At 28.7% G+C, this 20,512-nt stretch overlaps 2 protein-coding genes across 3 annotated transcripts in view; one reads left to right on the top strand and one right to left on the bottom strand.

Annotated features, from left to right (window-relative positions):
* Positions 1–20,512, top strand: part of LOC117172131 (COMM domain-containing protein 4) — a 58,429-nt gene that overhangs the window by 30,174 nt on the left and 7,743 nt on the right. The window contains exons 2-5 of one of the 2 annotated variants that reach the window (XM_033359927.1): positions 1,969–2,061; positions 18,915–18,955; positions 19,065–19,136; positions 19,234–19,299. In XM_033359927.1, coding sequence (XP_033215818.1) covers positions 18,953–18,955; positions 19,065–19,136; positions 19,234–19,299 — 141 coding nt within the window. In that variant the 5' untranslated portion in view covers positions 1,969–2,061; positions 18,915–18,952. The remainder of the gene's footprint in view (positions 1–1,968; positions 2,062–18,914; positions 18,956–19,064; positions 19,137–19,233; positions 19,300–20,512) is intronic. The other variant, XM_033359926.1, reaches the window with a different exon arrangement.
* LOC117172129 lies at positions 7,375–16,346 on the bottom strand. Its single transcript, XM_033359923.1, has 4 exons — positions 16,307–16,346; positions 12,129–12,189; positions 11,154–11,308; positions 7,375–8,367 (listed from the first exon to the last, which is right to left on the bottom strand). Exons 2-4 carry the CDS (start codon positions 12,186–12,188, stop codon positions 7,440–7,442), a joined length of 1,143 nt encoding a protein of 380 aa, XP_033215814.1. The 5' UTR covers position 12,189; positions 16,307–16,346; the 3' UTR covers positions 7,375–7,439.

Here is a 20,512-nt window from a genome sequence, read left to right as displayed (position 1 = left end):
CCCGAAGCATCAGAAAACCGAACTGAAACTTAACTTTGAGCGGAATGCCATATATAGTTACTGGTTTCTAAAAGTTTTCTTTTGAAAAATTGCTGTTTAACCTTGTGTTGAATCTTTTCCTTGAGAAAATAGGTTATCATTAAAATAAATTATATGATATTTTTAAACTGATTCCTGTCGTACACAGTAATACAAGAATCTGAATTTCGATAGGAAAAGGCGGTTGACTTTCAGATGTAACCAAAAGGATCATTCGCCAGTTGAAAGTCAACTGATGATGATAACAGGACTTTAAGTAACGCGCTCGGTTGAAAGACAACTGCTTTATGTACGTAAAATGTACTTTATAGGTTAATTTTAGACAGAAAGATTGTTGACTTTCCGTCAACGCGTGCGTTTGAAATGAAACATATAGGTTAATTTAAGTCAGCTGATTGTTGAAATTCATAACATTTATGCGCTATCGTTCAGTTAATAGGAACATGAAATTAATATATAATTAAATATTGAATAATTTTAGGAATTAAATTTTCTTTAATGATAGAATTTAATAAATTATTCATTCTGCCTAATAAATAAAGTTGTTTTATCCTCCAAGTCGATGAGATTAATACAAGGAAAAAAGAACTTAATGACACTAAACAAGGCACTTATATCCATTTCAAGCTACCAGGTACAGAACGTGAATCTTCAATCCTTTTTCATATATTTTTTTATCACATGTGTACGTTTATTCGATTTATAATCAAAATCCGTTATAGATCTGAGTACATATATCAAAATAGTAAACGTTGACGTAAAGACTACCATGAACTCAGTGTTGATCGATACTATTCAGCGCTATCGACGCCATATTGTATACTATCATCCCAAACTCGACATACCTGTCAGTTAATTATCATATTACTCGTATATCAGATATGAGACACTGATGCAAAAATGAAATTCATCTACATTTAAAATTCTTCATCTTGTATTACTGAGTAATAATAAATTATATTCAAATTCAATTTTGTATTTATACAAATTTTATTTTAAAACATTTTGTTTATACTAAGTCTGGTCCTGAAATTCGACATGAGTACTGAATTACTCCATCCACTTCTCCAACTACGCTAATTTTTCGGGACAACTAAATGCAGCCTTAAAAATTTTTGTAAGAAGCGATAAAACGTTTAGATAAAAAAATTTTAATAATCAATGTTTTGCGTTTCAAATTTTAGTTTTATGAAAAAAAATTTCTACAATATTACCACATGTAATTTATAAACGTTTACTTCTGAAACATTTTTTTTAATGGTTTGAACCAATACAAAATTATTTATAATGGTTGAATGAAACCAAGCTGTAGACTATCTTTTTTTTAATTTGGCAAGAAGCGATAAAAAGTTTGGTCAAAGCGTAATTTTCTGTATAATAATTTTTCACGTTTCAAATTTTTTTCATGAAAAAGATTTTCACAAACTAACCTCATTTGATTTTAAGAAGAAAATTATTAGGAAATATTAATCTTTTTAAATAAATTTTTCTTTAAAAAATTAGACAAAAACATAATTCATTAAAATCTATCAATTTAAGGAATACATTGGCAAGCGATAAAAAAAAGTTTGACCAGAAGCCGAGGCCTATTTTGGCGTGATCATGCTACCTCGATTATTTTAATTATAAACAAAAATAATGATTAGTACTCCAAACAGAATATCAGTATTTTACGTTTTAAAAATGACAAAAGTAATAAAATGATTCAGTTTACAACAGGTGCTGTTTTTATTCCAGACTTGACGTCTCTTGAGTAAATGTTGCAATTTTTCTTCACGTTTTGGTAAAGATATGAATGACGAAGGCCGTGAACTAAAAATAATTTTCTTATGTCAGTTATATTACTCTCTATTGTATTGTTGACAAGCTTACAGTCGTTATACATTTTTCTCTTATCAAGAAATTATATGTTTCTGTACACTGATCCAGGTGTGCTCCGAGCGGGTATAAACTGTAGGTGTCTAAACTCTAAATGATTGGGCTACTTGAAAATGAAGAGGGATATGAGAGCACCTGTGTAAGGTAAGCTCCTTTTGAAATATGCTCAACCAGCACTTGAAAAATTCCCGAGAACATTCGTGATGAATTGTACCTGCAAACGTGTCAACTGCCAAGTTCAATATTACTAAACTTAAACAAAAATGCTCTCCAATATTTTCGTTGTGCATTTATTTATTTTTACTTCTAGTGTACGAACAATTTTATTAAAATCAAAACAAGTACTTCACTAAAATCTAAGCTACATTGCAGAAGAAAATTATATTTTATTCAGGGTTTCTACAGGTCCGGGAATTCTGAAAAGTCAGGAAAGACCATAAATAGTCAGGTGATTATCGATAAGATGAAGTCTAAGTTAACAACCAATTACGTAAAGCGTTTTATTGAAATTTTTGGAATGAAATTTCTAATTTTTTTTTATTTAACCCTTGTGTTGTCGCCCAAAAAAACTCACAGCGTCTGCCACCCGGGTACCTGGGTACCCCGCCAACGAAATTATTGTTAAAAGTCCATTGTAACTTGAAGTAACTATGTGTATTCAATCAATATTTAATTATTCATATTCTAGGAAGGTATTTTTACTTAAATATAACAACTTAATAATGTGCAGTGACCTTGGTAGTACTGAAACAGATATAAAACGTGCGGAGCTACATCACAAATTTCTTGTTTCTGAGGAGGCTCGGTATTACGTCCAAGAATTGAAGAAAATTCAATTTAAAATGTATATATTTTGTTATTATTTATAAAATTATCCATATTTATTTCATATACTATTATAACAAACTTTATTTCTATGATATACTGTATGAAAATCATGCTTTTTCTGCCGGGGTACCCGGGTGGCTCCACCGTGCTTTTTTTTTAATTGCAAGATATTTCAAGCTAAAAAATTTTTAAAAATATGTGCAATGCAAATTTCGATAGAGAATCGGTTAAATCATGCTGATTCGAGAAGCATTCGGCCTATCTTTATCAGAAAAAAAGTTATTTAACAAAACATATGCCGATGGGTACCCGGATACCCGGGTGGCAACACAAGGGTTAAAGTCCATGTATTTTGTTGAAAATTTATCTATTTAGGTAGAAAAATCAGCTTTTTGGTATAAAAAATCAACTATTTGGTAAAAAATTAATTATTTTGGTTGAAAATTATATTTTTAAGTCTGAAAATGTAACTATACCTTTTTTGCTTAAAAATTTATATTTTTTTATTATAGAAATTTCATGTATTTTTCTTAAATCTCGTGTTTTTTAATCAAAGATCAGTTTACTTTGTTTAAAACTCTTCTTTTAAATTTGAAAATTCAATTATATTTATCGAAAGGTCACCTATTTGGTCAAAAATTCATTTTTTCGGTTAACGATTCATCTTTTTTTTCAAGTTCGTGGATTTGATTTAAAATTTGCCTTTTTAGATAGAAACTGCTTTCTTTAGTCGGAAATTTAACTATATGGTTCAATTTTTTTATTTTTTTTGGTTGAAAATTACCATCTTTAATTAAAAGGCATTTGTTTTGTTTAAAAATAATCTTCTTGGGTTTAAGGTTCAATTATTTTGCTCAAAAATTCACCCATATATTTATAAATTTTTTTTTTGTGTCAGCTTTACATTTTGGAGTTGACAATGCATTTTGGTGGAAATGTGTCTTTTTTTATATAAAATCATCTTTTCGGTTAAAAATTCAACTATATTTTTTAAAATTCACTTTCTCAGTTGAAAATTTAAACATTTTGTGAGTAATTATATTTCATACTAAAAATGTAACTACAGTAGACCCTAGAAACGGCCCTCTATCAGAATCTATCTGGCTTAAATCCCCACATCCTCCAGCCCCAAAGCCGGCCAAGTCTCAGAGTTTGACTGTATTCCATTTTTCCTTGAAAATTGATGCTTTTAATTTTAAGATAATTTTTTTTCAAACTTGTCTTTTTTATTGAAAATTCATATTTTTGGGTTAAGAATAACACTTTTTGGTAAAAGAATCCTTTTTTTTTTACTAAAACTCATCAATTTGGTTAAAAATTAATTTTTTTCTACTAAAGGTACGTATTTTCGTTTTGAATACATTTTGTAGAAAGTTCCTTTTTTTAGCTTGAAACTTCAATATTTTTGATGTAACATATTTTCATTAGTGACTTCAAAATTTTTATGAAAAAATTTTAATCTTGCTTGGTTTAAATGCAACTCTTCAGTTGAAAATTAATCTTTTTTGGTGAGAATTCAATTATTATCTTGAAATTTTTAATCGTATTGAAATATAAAATATATGTACCTCTGAAAAATTTTCTATCAACTTTTGCCGAAGTTCTTGTGATTCAGATTCCACCTTAAGCTTTTTTTGTTTAAACTAACATTTTTTGTAATCTAAAACTGATCTTTTTTGTTGAAACTTCATTTAGTTTATTAAAAATTTGTCTTTACTTTAAAAAACAAATGTTCTTGGTTAAAAATTCACCTTTAGATTGAAAAAATGATTGGTTTAAAAGTTCACCTATTTGTTTGAATGTGCAACCTTTAAGTTTTAATATATGTAATTTCACTATTTATTTAATACAATTTATTCTCCTACATGTAATGTTGTTTCTTACACTTAAAAAACAAATTGATAATGGTCAGGGGAAATTAAAAATTGGTCAGGGAAAGTCGAAATTGGGACTTTGTAGCAGCCCACAGTGGATTGAAAGAAAAAGGAGGTTCAAAATGACATTTAAAACGCAATTATGCACCCCGTTTAAGATAGTTTAAAATCAGGACTAGATTTTCAGAAAATAGTGAGAGTAAATTTTTTATTTTGTTGTTTACTCAATTTTTATGTTAATTCAAACAGCCATATTTGTCTTCAAAGTGTATTTCTGCTCTGAAATTGCTTGCTTTTATCATTAAGATGACACGTGGCCATTAAAATTAAAGATTGAATGTTATTAATTAATTCTACAAACAAATTATATAAACAAGTATACATCGCAAACATTGATAAGCAGAAACAAATAGTTTTTTCTTCTAGCCTTGTTGTAATTATATTACCAATAATGTCTCTGAAAAAATGTGACCCCCTTTGAATAATTGTTTATTTTATAAACAAATTATAGAAACGAATTCACGTATAAGGCGATCTTAAGTGAAAAGAAATGTTTCCTCCTGACTTTGCGGAAATTATATTACCAATAACGTTTTCTGAAAAAAATTTGCTATTGAATAATGGTTGTTCATTTTTAAAACAAATTATGTAAAAAGATGCATAGGTTAGGCGTTTTTAAGTGACAAGAAATTGTTTTTTCTTGTATTAATAGTTCTTTAAAAAACATTGCCGGAAATGACTGAAGAACTCAAGATAATAATGCACTCTGATTCGTGAGAGGCAAGGGGACTCACGATAAAAAAGCACCCAGATTCTTCTACTTATTATATTGTCTACAATGTGCATATGTTTATTTTAATATCTTATAAATGTTGTATATTCCATTATTCAACAAGAGTTTATTTAAAAATTTTGCTAACATAATTTATACAAGATTACAAGAAAAAAATTTTCTGTTTGCAAACGCCTCTAATCTGTATTTCTTATATAATTTGTTTATATAATTTGTTTTAAATAAATTTAATTTAATTCAGTTTAAAAATAATAAAAGACAAAGCGATTTCTTTCTGTCCATAAATATCTGCAATGTTTATATAATTTTTTTTTTTTAATTTTCAATAGCGATGGTTGACAACATTTTGCTAAATATCATCATTGGCCACGTAATTTTAAACAGATTAAAAGAAATAGCGATTTCTTTTCGCCTAAAATAGCGTTATATGTAAATTACTTTATATAATTTGTTTTATAAAATAATAAAATAGCGACATTTTATCAGAAAACATTAATGCCAATATAATTTTAGTAAAGTCAGAAAAAAACTATTTCTTTTCGTTTTTAAGCGCCTAAAATGTGCATTTGTTTGCATAATTTGTTTATAAAAAAAAACAAATATTCATGCATAGCACATTTTTTTCAGAAACTATCTTTGGAAAAATAATTGCAAATTAGAAGAAAAATGTATTTATTTTCACCTCAAAACGCCTAAAATGTACATTCATTTATATAATTTGTTTACATAATTAATAAATAACATTCCATCTTAAGTTTTAATGGCCATGTAATCATTTTTACATTGAACTTCAGCATTTCCAGAGCAGAAGTATACTTTAAAGACGAATAATCCCTAATGCCGATTATTTGTTAAAAGATAAGAATTTGTTTATAATAATTGAAGTTAAAAGTTTAGCTTTTTTCTTTCTTATACATCTGTGCATTGACGCGAACTGACGGAATGTATTGGACAAATTTTGTCTAGGGGATGAAACATGAAATGAAAAACATCGACACAATTTTTGACTGTTTGTTTTCGCATAAAAATTAAATAAACAAAGAAATATAAAATCTGCCCTTAACATTTTCTGAAAAATGTAGACCTAAATTTAAAAAAAATCAAAAATAGATTCATAATTGCGTTCTGAATGTTATTTTGAATCTCGTTTTTGATTTCACCCTATTGTTGCAGCCCTTTTATTGAAATGATAGAAAATATATCAATATTTGTGAAATCCACAAAGTTTACAGAAATTTTATTCTGCGTCTTATCTCTCGAATTTCCTGTAGAATTTCGAAGATAAAAAACACACTAGGTTGAACAAGATGAAATTTTAGTTCCAGCCGATGTACTGCGTTGACTGTAGCTTTTACGAGTTCTAAAAGGGTCTAATACATATAAAGACTCGCGAATAGTTTTTTGTAGCCGTGAACAAATTATTTAAACGAAAAATTAAAGGGATTTACGAACTGTGTAACAATATTTATTTTCTTACAATGTTGTGCTGGGGGATATATTTTATTATCAAAATAATAGATTAAAATTGCATAACAATATAAAACTAAAATTTTGAAGAGGATCAAATCTTTAAAACTGTTTTTTTTTTGTTAATAAAGATTCATTTTTAACTATCATCAAAACAAGTCATGAATATCTTTAGCATTTTACATAAATACAATGGTAAACACTTATTTTATATCTACTGTTTAAATATAAATTAGTAGAAAACTACTAATTGATTTAGTACGAAATTGTTTATCAGTTCCCTTAGTAAGTATTCTACTCATAACTAGCAGTTATCTGCTAATTCATTTCCTACAAAAAAAGTCACACACAAATTAATAGAATATCTGAATAAAGCAATTGGCAAACGAATTCAGATTATCTCAATTTTTAACGGATATTTGTTAAGTTAAAATATTAATTTTTAATTTAAAAATATTGAATTTCATTTCCCTTTTTTAATTTTCTAAATAAGAAAGCTAAAAACTAATTTTTGGTGCAATTTGAAGCTGAAAATATAGATTTTTTCTTAAAAATGACTTTCAGCCTCTCGCCACATAAAAAGGGTCAAACTGCACATCTAATTCCTCCAAAACTCCTCTTTTTGAGTTAGATTGAATCTCATTTTTATTTTCATCTTGAAATCTTTTTTTGTGAGTTTCATAGTTTAAAATGTTTTCAAGGATTTTTTGTTTTACATCCAATTCCAATCTTGACAAAATTGCATCTTCATACATATCTGAGGATAAATTGTCCAAATCTTGATCGGAGTAAAATTCTTCCCAGAAAAAATTACGAGAGGGAACAAAATGATTCTTTTTTCCTCTTGATATGAAGAATGGTTCCTCCAAAATTTCCAAGACATCCGAATGTTTATTTCTTGGATGTAAGTAGCTTGAAGATTTTGTCATTACTGCAGAATTATCCCCACCAATCAAAGATTTTTCAATACTTTCCAACCATTTTTTATTATCAGTTTCACTTCGTCTTTGAATCGGTTTCATTTTTATCACTTTTGGAGAGACTTCCCTTTTCTTTCGTGCATTTGATTCATGAATATTTTCTTTTGGCGTGTTTGCTTCTTCCATTTCTCGGCCTTTTATTGTGTTTTTGAGTGGATTTAATGTTTTTAATTTAATTGATCTTTTTCCTCGATTTACAAAAAACGGTTCGCTTCTGCCAATAGGAGTTTCAAGACTTTCGGACTCAATTTGAACCCAATTTGGCTCTTCGACATAAACAGGCTCCTGTAGACTCCAGTCTTGATGTTTTCTACGACATCTATCATAGTGGCATTTAAATCCCTTTTGATTTGGATTAATTTTTGATAATCCAAATCGACCAAAGGGTAACAGAAAAGCTGGTTTACGTTTATCAATACCGCTTAGCTCATTGAGGCTCTGATGATTATTTGATGCCTGGTCATCTTCACTAGTATTGGTGGGGAGATTAGGATTGTTGAAGAAAAATCTGAAGAGGAAAGTATAGAAAAATGAATATAAAAACGGACTGTATTTTCGATATGTTGGCATTTGATATAACTTAAAATTTTAGAAAATATTAATTTGTAAATATTCAGTATAATCAGTAAGTTGGTAAGTTAAGATAGTAGAAAAAATATAACAGTCCTCAAGTGAAAAAAGCTTTAATTTAATGCAAGATATTAACCCTTAAATGACACTGGGAGTCCATTGGACCCCAGACCATTTTTAAACGAATGTAAAAATTCCTACATTCCATTAATTTTTCATTGTTTTTCGAAGTGTTACAAATAAAATTTAAGTTAATATACCGATTGATTCTTTAGAAGAGATGTTAAAGAATACCCAAAAAAAATTTTTAACAAAAATATCAAAAATTAAACTTTTTTCAACAGTTTAAAAACGCTGGGGTCCAAAAGACCCCAAGTGTCAGCTATGTTATTTTTTGGAGGTGGGCCGTTTAAGGGTTCATAAAAAATTCGAAATTTCGAATCAATGTAATAATAAGAAGTCTTGATATAAATAAATGAATAATTTATTATAACAAAAATTTAGAGATGTTCTTACATGGTATGTATCAATTTAAATATGTGACACTTAAAAGCTTTTAATTGTCGAGTATTTAATTTAAGCCTACTTGAAATACGATTTATTAAAATTAGAATGTGTATGCATTTTGGAAATTATCTAATTTCAAGCATAAAAATTCTTCAGATTTGTCAAATGTAATTTCAATCAATTATTTTGTAATTAATGTTCATAATTAGAAATTATAGATGCAGTTTCACGTAATGTTCAAATTTTGTATTGTCTTTTCGTTACGATTGTCCGCTTAAACGTGTGGATATGTGTAAGTGCCAAAAATCAGATGTCTTCTGAAAAAAAGTTTTTCTATGGTTTCTAGCATCCAAATAATATTACTGATAATATCATTTTAAATGAAAAACATAATTTAAAAAAATGGTAAAGCTTACAACCAAATTTTTTTGAACAACGTTTTTTGCAATAAAATTTTTTCTTACTGTTGCTTTTTACCAACTTTTGAAAAATGATTGAATTTCAATAATTAATAGCTTTTCTAGGGGAAAGAATTTCTTACAACTCTATACTGTTTACAATTTTTAAAGTAAATTTTTCTGTGGCTGAAATAACTGAAACCATTTTTTAAAAGGAAATGTTTGTTTAGACCAATAACTATATTTAGAGATTGTTCACTTATTTTCAAAAATTTAACTGTAAGGTTGTAGGGAATGTTCTCCTCGATAAAATAAACTGTCCTTTTTTTTAATTCAACCATTATTTAAAAAATTGGTAAGAAGCGACAGTAAGAAAAAATTCAGTTACAAAAACTATTTATTAAATAACTATTTTTTGTAAGTTTTAATCTTGTTTAAGAAAATTTTCTTCCTTGCATAAGACATGACGAATAATATATTTTTTTAATTTTTAAAATCATAGAAACATTTTTTTTCCCTAGAGACTGGCATTATGAAACGACACTAGCTTCAAAAAATTTAGCCTGAACGCTTAAGTTTTTATTAAATTTTTAGGATTCGAGATTAGGGCGGAGTAAAGATTCTCAAATTAATCGAATCTTTTCAAACTAGTAAAAAACTGTGTGGACTGTCATCCAAATAAAAAGTAAAAAAGAATAAAAATCGATGAATATCTTCTGTTTGTTTTTTGAATTTAAAAATTCAAAAAAATATCCGATTAGAAAGCAAATTGTGGGAAATTTTTTATGTGTGAGTTTTTGCTAGTGTTTACTCCAGAATTTTTTGGGAATATGGAAAAACCCAGGGTTTTGTATGGTGTTTAATACACAGTCCTTTGCTGAAAGTTGAATATGTCTAATTGAAAATATTTTTAGCCTGAACCAAATAATCATGTTATTATATTGCTTTCTTGGAAAAAATTGTCATGATGTTTAAAACGATCTAAAATAAGGACGAAAGAACAAATCTGTAAATAACGAAAACAATTTTTTTCTCAAAAAGCAACATGATAATATTTCTGTGTTTGAACATGAAGAAATTTCAGCTTTTTGGGATGCCAATTCCCAAATTTTTTAACTGGGTCTATATTAAAAATTGTCCTTGTATTTTTAAATCGAGTTTAATTGAGTATTAATTTCAAACATTGTAATTCAATTTGTTTACGTTTTTTATTTCGGAACGCTTCCAAGCTTGGTTTTAATGTTAATAACCTCAAGATTTGCATGATTCATAATAATGAATTATACCACTGACACGTTAAGTGGTTGCAGATATTAAGTGATACCAGATTGATTATTGATTTATATTCATATAAGCTCGCAATATCAACTAGATTTGACAAAATCAACTAATTTAAAAATAATCATACAAGTACTATGTCTTAATCTCTATTTTGATACGATATTTAGCTACCGATATAAATAATAAATAAACTTAAAAGAACACGTAAATTATAGTCTAGTATTAAAGAAAATAATTCCACTTATAGATTGATATTAATGGAGAAGTACCTAAACATTAAATTATTAAGTAAATTTCTGTAAAAGTACTGTGTCAGTAACAAATATTTCTTTGCTAAATGCGCAGAAAAATATCTGCTTATAATTTTGTGCATGATTGACGTCAATAGATAATGGGAAGTCGCATCATGTTTTCATCCATTGCTTATTCTTTTGGTTTAACTAAAGTTGATGTATCGTTCAAAAAAATATATCCCTCTTCTATCTCTGTCTCATTGGTTTTGGTGAACATTTTAAGTTTTTAAATAATCGTGTCTTACCTGGTAAGATCATGAGATTCAGAAATTTTGCTGAGTGATGACTTTGACTCTTGATGACGCCTTCCTTCCTGATCTTTAATATCCCAAGAGATACTGTCTCTTGGGAGCCAAAATTGAAGCCCGTCTTCTGGCAATAAGGGTCGATGCTTCTTGGTCTAAAAATATACATATACACTCTTAATGTCATTGCTTCGAATATGCAGAAAATATTATTATAGTAAAATTTTGACCGAAAAAAGGTTTGGTAGCAGATGTATATTTCCGAGTTTTATCAGACTTTCTCATAGGTTTGGAAAATTCGCCCACGGATTCTCGACTGGCGAGAAAGATGTTTTCTTGACGAGTGGTAATATGCTAATTTTATGTATGTGTGTTTGCAGATTAAATAAAAGAAAACGATGGGTATTTAATCCAATGTCAGAAAGAGGAACCATAAATAAATGATTTTTTACATTTTAACCTTGTCACTTACTTTTAGACTTTTTGAAATACAGGAGCTTATTGAACAATATACTGAATTATTAGTTCCATTTATAGCATTGTCTAATATTTTGTATTTATAATTAGCGAAATATTTAAAAATATGACTCAAAGAAAAACTATTTTGAGGAGGATGGATCATGTCAAAATTTACTTATACGTAATCAATATTGAAGCCATAAAGATTATTCGCAGAGCAATAGAGAAAAAGATCAAAATCATATTAATGTGATATTTATCAAATTAAACAAAAAGATTCAATATTTCTCTGCACATTCAACGAGCAACTTTGTTTTGTCACAAGAACAAAATTTCTGGAAGAATTATATAATTTCAAAACTATAAAAATTCGAATAAATTCATTATTAAAGAATTCTTGAGGTTAAGAGTATAATTAATTGTACTAAAAAATAATTTAAATACCTATTTAATAAAGTTCAATTTGTGTGAATATTATGAATATAACATTATTTAAAAGTCTAAACATGCACGAACCTCTAATTCTTCGGAAGTCACAGTTGAGAGCAAAGCCAGGGATAAAAATATCTTCTGCATCCTAGGAGACATTAAATTAATTAGAAAGGAAAAAATAATGCTAAAATCATTAAATTAACATGAAATTCTAATAAATGTTCAAAAGGTAGAACTTTTTTATGCTGCAAAATTTCATAAATAATATGAATGTAAATACCGCTGGAAATATATAGTGCACCTTTAATAATCAAGTACATTGCTCATGAAATAAGAAAAATTATTGTGGTTATTGCATGAGACATAAAGGATTGTTTTATATTTATTGTATTTTGTGTTTATTATGGAAAAGAGGATTTTGGATTCAAAATGAAGTCTGAAAGGATGGAAAAACTAATAAGTAAATTTCTTCTCTTATAAATTTTAAACAAATTAAAAAATCTGTATATACACTTTAAAAAATGTCTGATTAAATTAACCAGAATTCTCGTTAAATACGCCCTTACTATTTTTTCTGCTTAGAGTAGCCAGAATTCTCGTTAACTTAACCAAATGTTCTGATTAAAACAATCAGAATTTTGATTACGTTACCCAAAAAAAACAGTAATGGCATATTTAACGAAAATTCTGGTTGATTTAACCAGAAATTTTTTTTTTGGTGTATCATAATTTTATTTAGTCATACAGACCTGTTGAATAAGTAAATCGATTTTTCTCTTCACAGTGAAAAAATATAGTACTTAAAATATTGCCATATTTCCAAAATTGAAAATTATTTTCTATTGATAATCATAATTTTATTTGGTTAGTTTTTTTCCAAATTCATCAATCGATTTATCTTGGTAATACTGCTAATACTGTGACAAAAATTCTTGAAAATTTTGAATTTTTTAAATTCATATTTATTCATTTTTAAGAAATCTTTTTTTGTTAAAAAAGAATGTATTTAATAAAATGTAAGAGAGACCATCCCACAGTAGATAACCAGTCGTTCTAAATAATAATGTACGTAAAATAATTGCTTAATGTAATTTCGGTAAGCTTGCAAACACGTTACGTGTTAATATCTATTAAAATTAGAATTTACTATTTTACTTATATTTTTGGTTATACTTAATGGTTATCTACTGTAGGGTTATTATCTATTGAAGAAGGGGTCTCAACTACGTGTAAAGCTTTTTTAATATAATGAAAATTACAAAAAAATTCACATCTGAAACGATTTTTCAGAAAAAATATATAATCGAAACAAAAAATATTCTTATCTGATCCTGCTACAAATTTAATCAATAATGGGCATTATTTAGAACTACAGTGCCTCTAAATTTTATAACCCTAGCTGAACTTATTTTCAATATATCATAAAAATAGTATCGTTGACACATACCCGAACATTTTTCAAAAAGCTAATTTTTGGATTCCTGAGGTCTTAAGGAATTTCCAAAGACTTCCAAGATATTTCTATAGAGTTTTGGAATAGAAATAAAATGAACTGAGAGAAGTCAAAGAATTTTATAGGATTTTTCTAAAGACTTCAAAATTTCACAATATTTATGGAATTTTATAGGGCCCCTAATTATTTCCAATTTCTAGAGTTTTCCAGAGAATCAATTGATTTCAAGAGATTCCAAAGCCTTTTAATGGATTCCAATGAAATTTTTAGCATTTTTGAGGATATAAAGGGAATGAACAGATTTTTGTTGTGTAAAGTTTATTTGTGCAAAATCGCTATTTTTGTGTACTTCCATACGGGACTGCAATTTAATCCCGATATAAGCACGGTTTCAGACATAGCTTGCAGTAACCTTCAGTCTAAATCGGGTGAATCTAAACGTAAACAGACAGGGTCGCCTGAAGTGTGTCTTTTGGATTTGGATGCATGCTAACAGCTTATGCAATCTGACGAAACTAACGCGCTGAGAGTGCGGCCCTCATACCGTTTGTCACGCTTGACTGAGAACCGCCCTCTACCCCTCTCTCCTTTTCTCTTAGTCCTGCGGCTCCTGTCACCACGAAACTACCAAGGACATTCCCAGAAGAGCATACATTGAGGGGTGCTTATTTTGAAGTTTGAGTTCGCTAGTAGTCTAAAATATACTGTTTCTTTTTAGTTTCTCTATATTCTTCACATTAATTCCTTTAATATTTTTGTATTATTTATTCCAATACTGATTATCCTATAATCCTTGTCTATATAATGATATTCTATAATAAATTTGCTTTCATCAATGGAATCTTTCGTAATCTCATGTAATATTTTATATTCACATATATTATGTAATCTTTTGCATTCCCATGAAATCTTTCTGTCTGCCAATCTAGTGTAGGGAACCCATCCTACAGTAGAAAGTAAAAAATTGAAGAAAAATTCAATTGACTATTCCTATATGAAAAAATATCAGGAAATTAGTCAGTTAGCTGTATTAAACATTTTTATTAGACCTTGTGAAGTCTTTTGTAAAGTATCATGAGTGTCCTTCAACTAAAATAAGTAACCTTAATCCCAAAAAATATGTATTTTTCTAATGATTTCCTAAAACAATAAAAAAATTTGGGTTTCTTGATCGCTACAAAGGACCCCGTAACACGCCTATGAGAAAAGTGGTTTCCGTTAATTTGGCTGTATTTTTTATATGTTACATGTGTCGTCATTCTGAACAAATGTCTCAATGGGCACAAAGCCTAAAACTCAAAGGGTCCCAAGATAAGGTTCGCCGAAGTCAGTATAATGGGGGTATCGGCTCTACAAGTTCACACGGATGTTTTCCTTACTGGGAAGAGTGGTTTCGGTTATTTGACTGAATTTTTGATATGTCACGCGTCTCTGCATCCTGAACAAATGTCTCAATGGGCACAAAGCCCAAAACTCAAAGGGTCCCAAGATAAGGCCCGCCGAAGTCAGTGCGATGGGGGTATCGGCTCTACTCGTAAACTAGGCCATTGACTCTTATTGGAAACGTACACCCAATATATAGTAAATGAAAGAAATACCCCCATTATACTGACTTCGGCGGGCCTTATCTGGGGACCCTTTGAGTTGTAGGCTTTGTGCCTATTGAGACATTTGTTCAGGACGTTGAGACGTGTAACATATAAAAAATTTAGTCAAACAATCGAAACCACTCTTCCAAATAAGGAAAATGACCCAGTGAATTTGTAGAGCCGATACTCCCATTATACTGACTTCGGCAGGCCTTATCTGGGGACCCTTTGAGTTATAGGCTTTGTGCCTATTGAGACATTTGTTCAGGACGTTGAGACGTGTAACATATAAAAAATTTAGTCAAACAATCGAAAACACTCTTCCAAATAAGGAAAATGACCCAGTGAACTTGTAGAGCCGATACTCCCATTATACTGACTTCGGCGGGCCTTATCTGGGGACCCTTTGAGTTGTAGGCTTTGTGCCTATTGAGACAATTGTTCAGAATGACGAGACACGTAACATATACAAAATTCAGCCAAATTAACGGAAACCACTTTTCCCATGGGTGTGTTACGTGCTCCTTTACATTTTTTTAACATAATTATTTACAAAAACTTATTTAGAAACTTTACAAAGCAAAATGAAAAAACATATTCCCTAGCTTGAAACAAATACGAAATCCTGGATTTTATTACGCTTTGGCGCGAGAACTAAGATTTCGAAACCGTTACTTTTAAAGCATAGGTCTCGAAATTGCAGACATTAGGCCACGCCCATTTTTTCTCAGGTCTCACATTCTATGCTTTTAGAACATTGAGTCCGAAAGCAAGTAAAAATAGTTGCTCTAAAATCACGCGTATCCGTAAATTAATCTTATGAAATTCCTTTCCGTGTAGAAGAAATTCTAATTTTGACACTGAAATCGTTTGCACATTTTGATTATTTTATTGGTTACCTACTATTAGAGAATATGTAAAATAAAAAGTCCTCAAATATCTATAAATACTAAAAAAGAACTATTTTTGTCAATATATATTGTTTATTAGACTTTAAACTTTGATTCAAATGTATCAACTGTAATTCATTATCATTATCTACTGTAAGGTGGTTTCCCCTACACATCAAATTCCAAGCTTCAATCACTCGGTCTATATTTTTATTTTTTCTGTGTTTTTATATGATCGGCGATTCTTTTTCAACAAATCCGAAAAGTTTTCGAATAACTTTAGTGTAAATTTTGATGTAAAAATTAATTGGGGTTCGGAAAGTTTCTCACCTGTTGTAACAGTCACCTGTTGGATATTTGAGACCACTGCACCAAGTTCACAATTGAAATGCCGTAGATTTCTCGACTCCTTCTGTATTTATGGTGACCAGTAGTTCTTCCCAAGGGCGGTTTCGTTGCGCTCCGAAGATTTTGCGGATTGCATGGGGAATTCGTACACCACGCACTGCCCCACATCAATTTCTCGGTCGGCGAAGGTAAACACCATACACGTCCAACTGCTTCTTGATGTGTTATTATATTTAACATACCTCGTTTTATATACGTTCACCAGTGCACGTACTTGCATAAAATAAGTCACCACGTTCATTTTTAATTTATTTACCGGGAAAACAATGACCTTTTTGGTGTAGACCAATAAGTCATCCAACCCAGAACTTAAACTTCTGCAAATGACAAAGAGATATACTATTATGAGTACAAAAATTCAAAAAACTATCTCAGGGTGGCCACAGGACCAGGAAACTGGAAAAAAATGAAAATCACGGGTAATCCCACAATTTAAAATCTATTTTTATTAATTTAATTATTAATTTCTTTTTTAAATTGTAAGAAGCCATTTTTTATTCTAGAATTGTGATTGAGCTGAAAGAAAACTTTTAATTTTCAATCTTTTTCTGTATGGGCAGAAGGAAATTTTTTCACTTTGTATGTAGTTAGAAGGGACGAAATTTTTCTTATTTATTATTTTCTAAATCGGAAGAGGCCATACTTTTATTTTGCCATTTCTATAGAGTTGAAGAGGGGAACAATTGAATTTTCAATCTTTTTTCTGAACTGGAAAAAGGTAAACTTCAATATTTTTATTGCGTTCGAAGGGAGAAATGTTTGGTTTTAAATATTTTATGAATTGCAAGAAGGATCATTTTCAAACTTATTTCCGAATTAAAAAAGGTTAACTTTTTAAAAATATTTTTACTTAGCTGGAAAGGAGACGATTTTTGTTTTCAATATTTTATGAGTTGAAAAAAGGATAACTTTTTATTTTTAAAATTTTTATTGATTTGGGAAGGAGGACGTTTTCGTTTACAGTTTTTTCCAAATTAATGATTGATATTCTTTTATTTAAGATTTTTATCGATTTCGAAGGGAGGACCTTTTGGTCACTTTTTCTAAATTGGAAGAGCAACATTTTTTTATTTTTTTATTTTTATCAAATTAAAGGTAGGAAATTTTTGTTTTTAACTGTTTTTAGACTATAACATTTTTATTGAGTTGGAACAAAGGAAATTTGGGTTAATGATACATTTCTATTCAGTGGAGCAGGGCAAGTCTCATATGTTTAATGTTAAGATGAAACAGGGGAAATTTTCATTTTCAATTATGTATCGAATGGGATTTATATTTTTTAACCAGAAATGTTTGAATTCTTCAATTTGTAAAAGGTTAAGAAAATTTATTTTTCAGTTTATTGGTATTTAATTTGAAATTATTCAATTAGCAATTTTTAAAAGCCTGTATTTAATACGTGTAAATTATTGACCGTTTGAATAAAAAATTTCTGAATTTAACATTTTTAAGCTTTAATTTTACAAGTTTAAAATTTAAAAGAGATCCACTTCAAGTGATTTAGTTTGCATCTCAGTTTTGATTCCTTCAAATAAAAAAATTTTCAGTTCTAAGAGTTCCAATTTTTTAATTTTTCGATCGGAAAACTCTGTACCTAATAACAAAGAATACTTTTATAATCTTAAAATTATTTAATCTTGAATATTAATTCGATGAAATTTTAATTATTTTTTATATTTGTTATTTTGAAAATCTTTTGTCGTCTTTTTCTAGGATTATTATATAAGATTAGTGAAAAATGGTTTGAAATGTTAGATACTTTTTGAAGTATTCAGAACTCCATTTGTTAAAAATATTTTCTAAATATCATATTCTATAATAATGTTAAAGTATTATATTAAACAATAAAGTATTTGGTACGAGCTTGAAATAATTCTCATTTATAAATACACTCTTGCAACAAAATTTTTTTAAATAAGCACATGCCATTACACAAAAGGTTCATGATAACTAAAAATCCCTAAATTTGTCAGGGTCAGATTCAAACCACGAACAATTTGCCTCGGGACGTTTAAAATACTTCACGAATGTAAGATGACACGTGAAATTGTCTGAATATTTTCCAGCCCTTCACTTTGCAGTAATTTAAAATTAACAGATAGATTTTCTACTGCATTAAAACAAATAAGAGAAACTGAAGAATAAAATATTGAAATCTTTTAAATTGAATAAATATAAAAGAACTTGTAATTAAAAAATAAACACCATAAAAATATCACAAAGATTACAACAAAATTAAAGTAATGTCATATTTTTATTAGGAAAATTTCCAGCAGAAAGAGGTTTGGGGCAACGGGGAGCATTACATCTCGATATGTCTGACCATAGCCTGTTTTGACCACTGGAACGTTATTTTCCTCCGTTTAACTCAGCTATTTTTAAGAATGTATTTTAAATCTTCCTGTTGAATTTAAAATGATACGCCCAAACACATAAGAATTTTTCGCAATTAAATTAGCCATCATTTTCTTTTTGTTCCAGGATTATTACATATTGCATGTAAGTAAAAGTGATATTTTGTTTGTTTCAGGCAATCGTTATAAATGATTACAGTCGATCGCAGGCAAAATGGTATAACCTTTTTAATATGTGTTTATTTATTTATAATATTACTATCTTTGTCAGTCGTCTCATTGTAATTTAATAATATTATTTTTAATATTTATTTATATTTTTTCAGAGATTTAGATTTCTGGGAGACGGAGACTGTCCTGATTGGTTGTTGGTCGAAATTAATACATTGTCTCGAATGGTAAAAATAATAAATTTATTGAAAAAATTTAATTTTGTCAATGAGGAAGATAGTATTGACTAAACTACTTTTGGGATTTATTAATTAATTTTTTCAGACATCCATCAAGATGAAGTCACTCGGTCAACTTGTCGTAAAATCTTTAACGGAAGGTGAATTCGACGTGAGTATTTTTCATTACTAAAATATTTCTGATAAATATTTCTTTTACAATTTCATAAATGATTATAACATTGTATGCTAATAAAAAAAAGTATTATATATAATTTTCCAAAAACGAACCTCCAAATTTAATAAGGAACATCTATATGTAAGATTGCACAAGTATAACATATTTTCGATCGTTGGTCTTATAAAAGGCTGAATATGTACTCAATGCGTCAACTCATATCAAGAACAAAGTAGCAAAATCAAATTTACTTTTTCCTCCTTTTCTTCTTTTTCATTATTATTATATTGGTTTCGACTTCAAATTCTATTTTCGTAAAAAACATTTAATGACTACAAAGTACAATACAATTTTCTATAAATGATTAAATTTAATTGCTAATTACATGAGAGTAGGGCTTCTCAATGTATCCAAAAGATGACAATTTTATATAGTAAAGCTGCTTTACAGTCCATTTACCAATGAAGTTCTTTACTTTTCTATTTTATTGCCAAAAATCAACCAATACATTCCAATCTCCTTGAAAGGAAAATTATTCTATGCGTTGAGCCACCCTGTACTTGTAAAATGTGAAGGTCATTTATGGTCGTTTATCCCTTGATAGATCTGAAACTTCATATCACACGATAAAATGCAATTTTAATTCAGTTCAATTTTAATTTTTTCTTGATGTTATATTCAATTGGTCAATTTTTCAATTATGAAATCATTCTGTTCACAATGCCTAATTTTAAAATTTTTACTTTAAAATTTTTTAATTTGTGGTCAATAAAACTAATTATTGATTTTAAAAACTAAACTGTTATTCTAGTGTTAAAAATTGGATAATAATTGATTCTACGAAAAGATTCTGAATATGTTCGTAACTAAATAGTTTACATATTTTAACGTTGAAAATTGAACAGCATCAATTGGAAAGCCTTACCAGGTGTATACATATGAAACCGGTATTTTTTCAAGAAAAAAACACATTTATTTCAAGAGAATGATAACAAATATTTTATTCAAAGTATGCGCCCTCGCTGGCTACACATTTTGTCCACCTTATAGGCAATTTATGGATACCTTTCCAAAAAAAGTCTTCGTTTTTTGAAGCAAACCAGTTATCGAGCCATTTTCCAACATTTTCGTAAGAAGGGAAGCGCTGTTCGCTGAGTGCGTGCCCCATCGATGCAAATAAGTGGTAGTCGGATGGAGCCAAGTCTGG

This window comes from Belonocnema kinseyi, chromosome 4 (genome assembly GCF_010883055.1).
Source record: "Belonocnema kinseyi isolate 2016_QV_RU_SX_M_011 chromosome 4, B_treatae_v1, whole genome shotgun sequence".
In the NCBI taxonomy this organism is placed as follows: Eukaryota; Metazoa; Arthropoda; class Insecta; order Hymenoptera; family Cynipidae; genus Belonocnema; species Belonocnema kinseyi.
The sequence above is the reverse complement of the archived record's forward strand: the minus strand, read 5'-3'. Positions and strand labels throughout refer to the sequence as shown.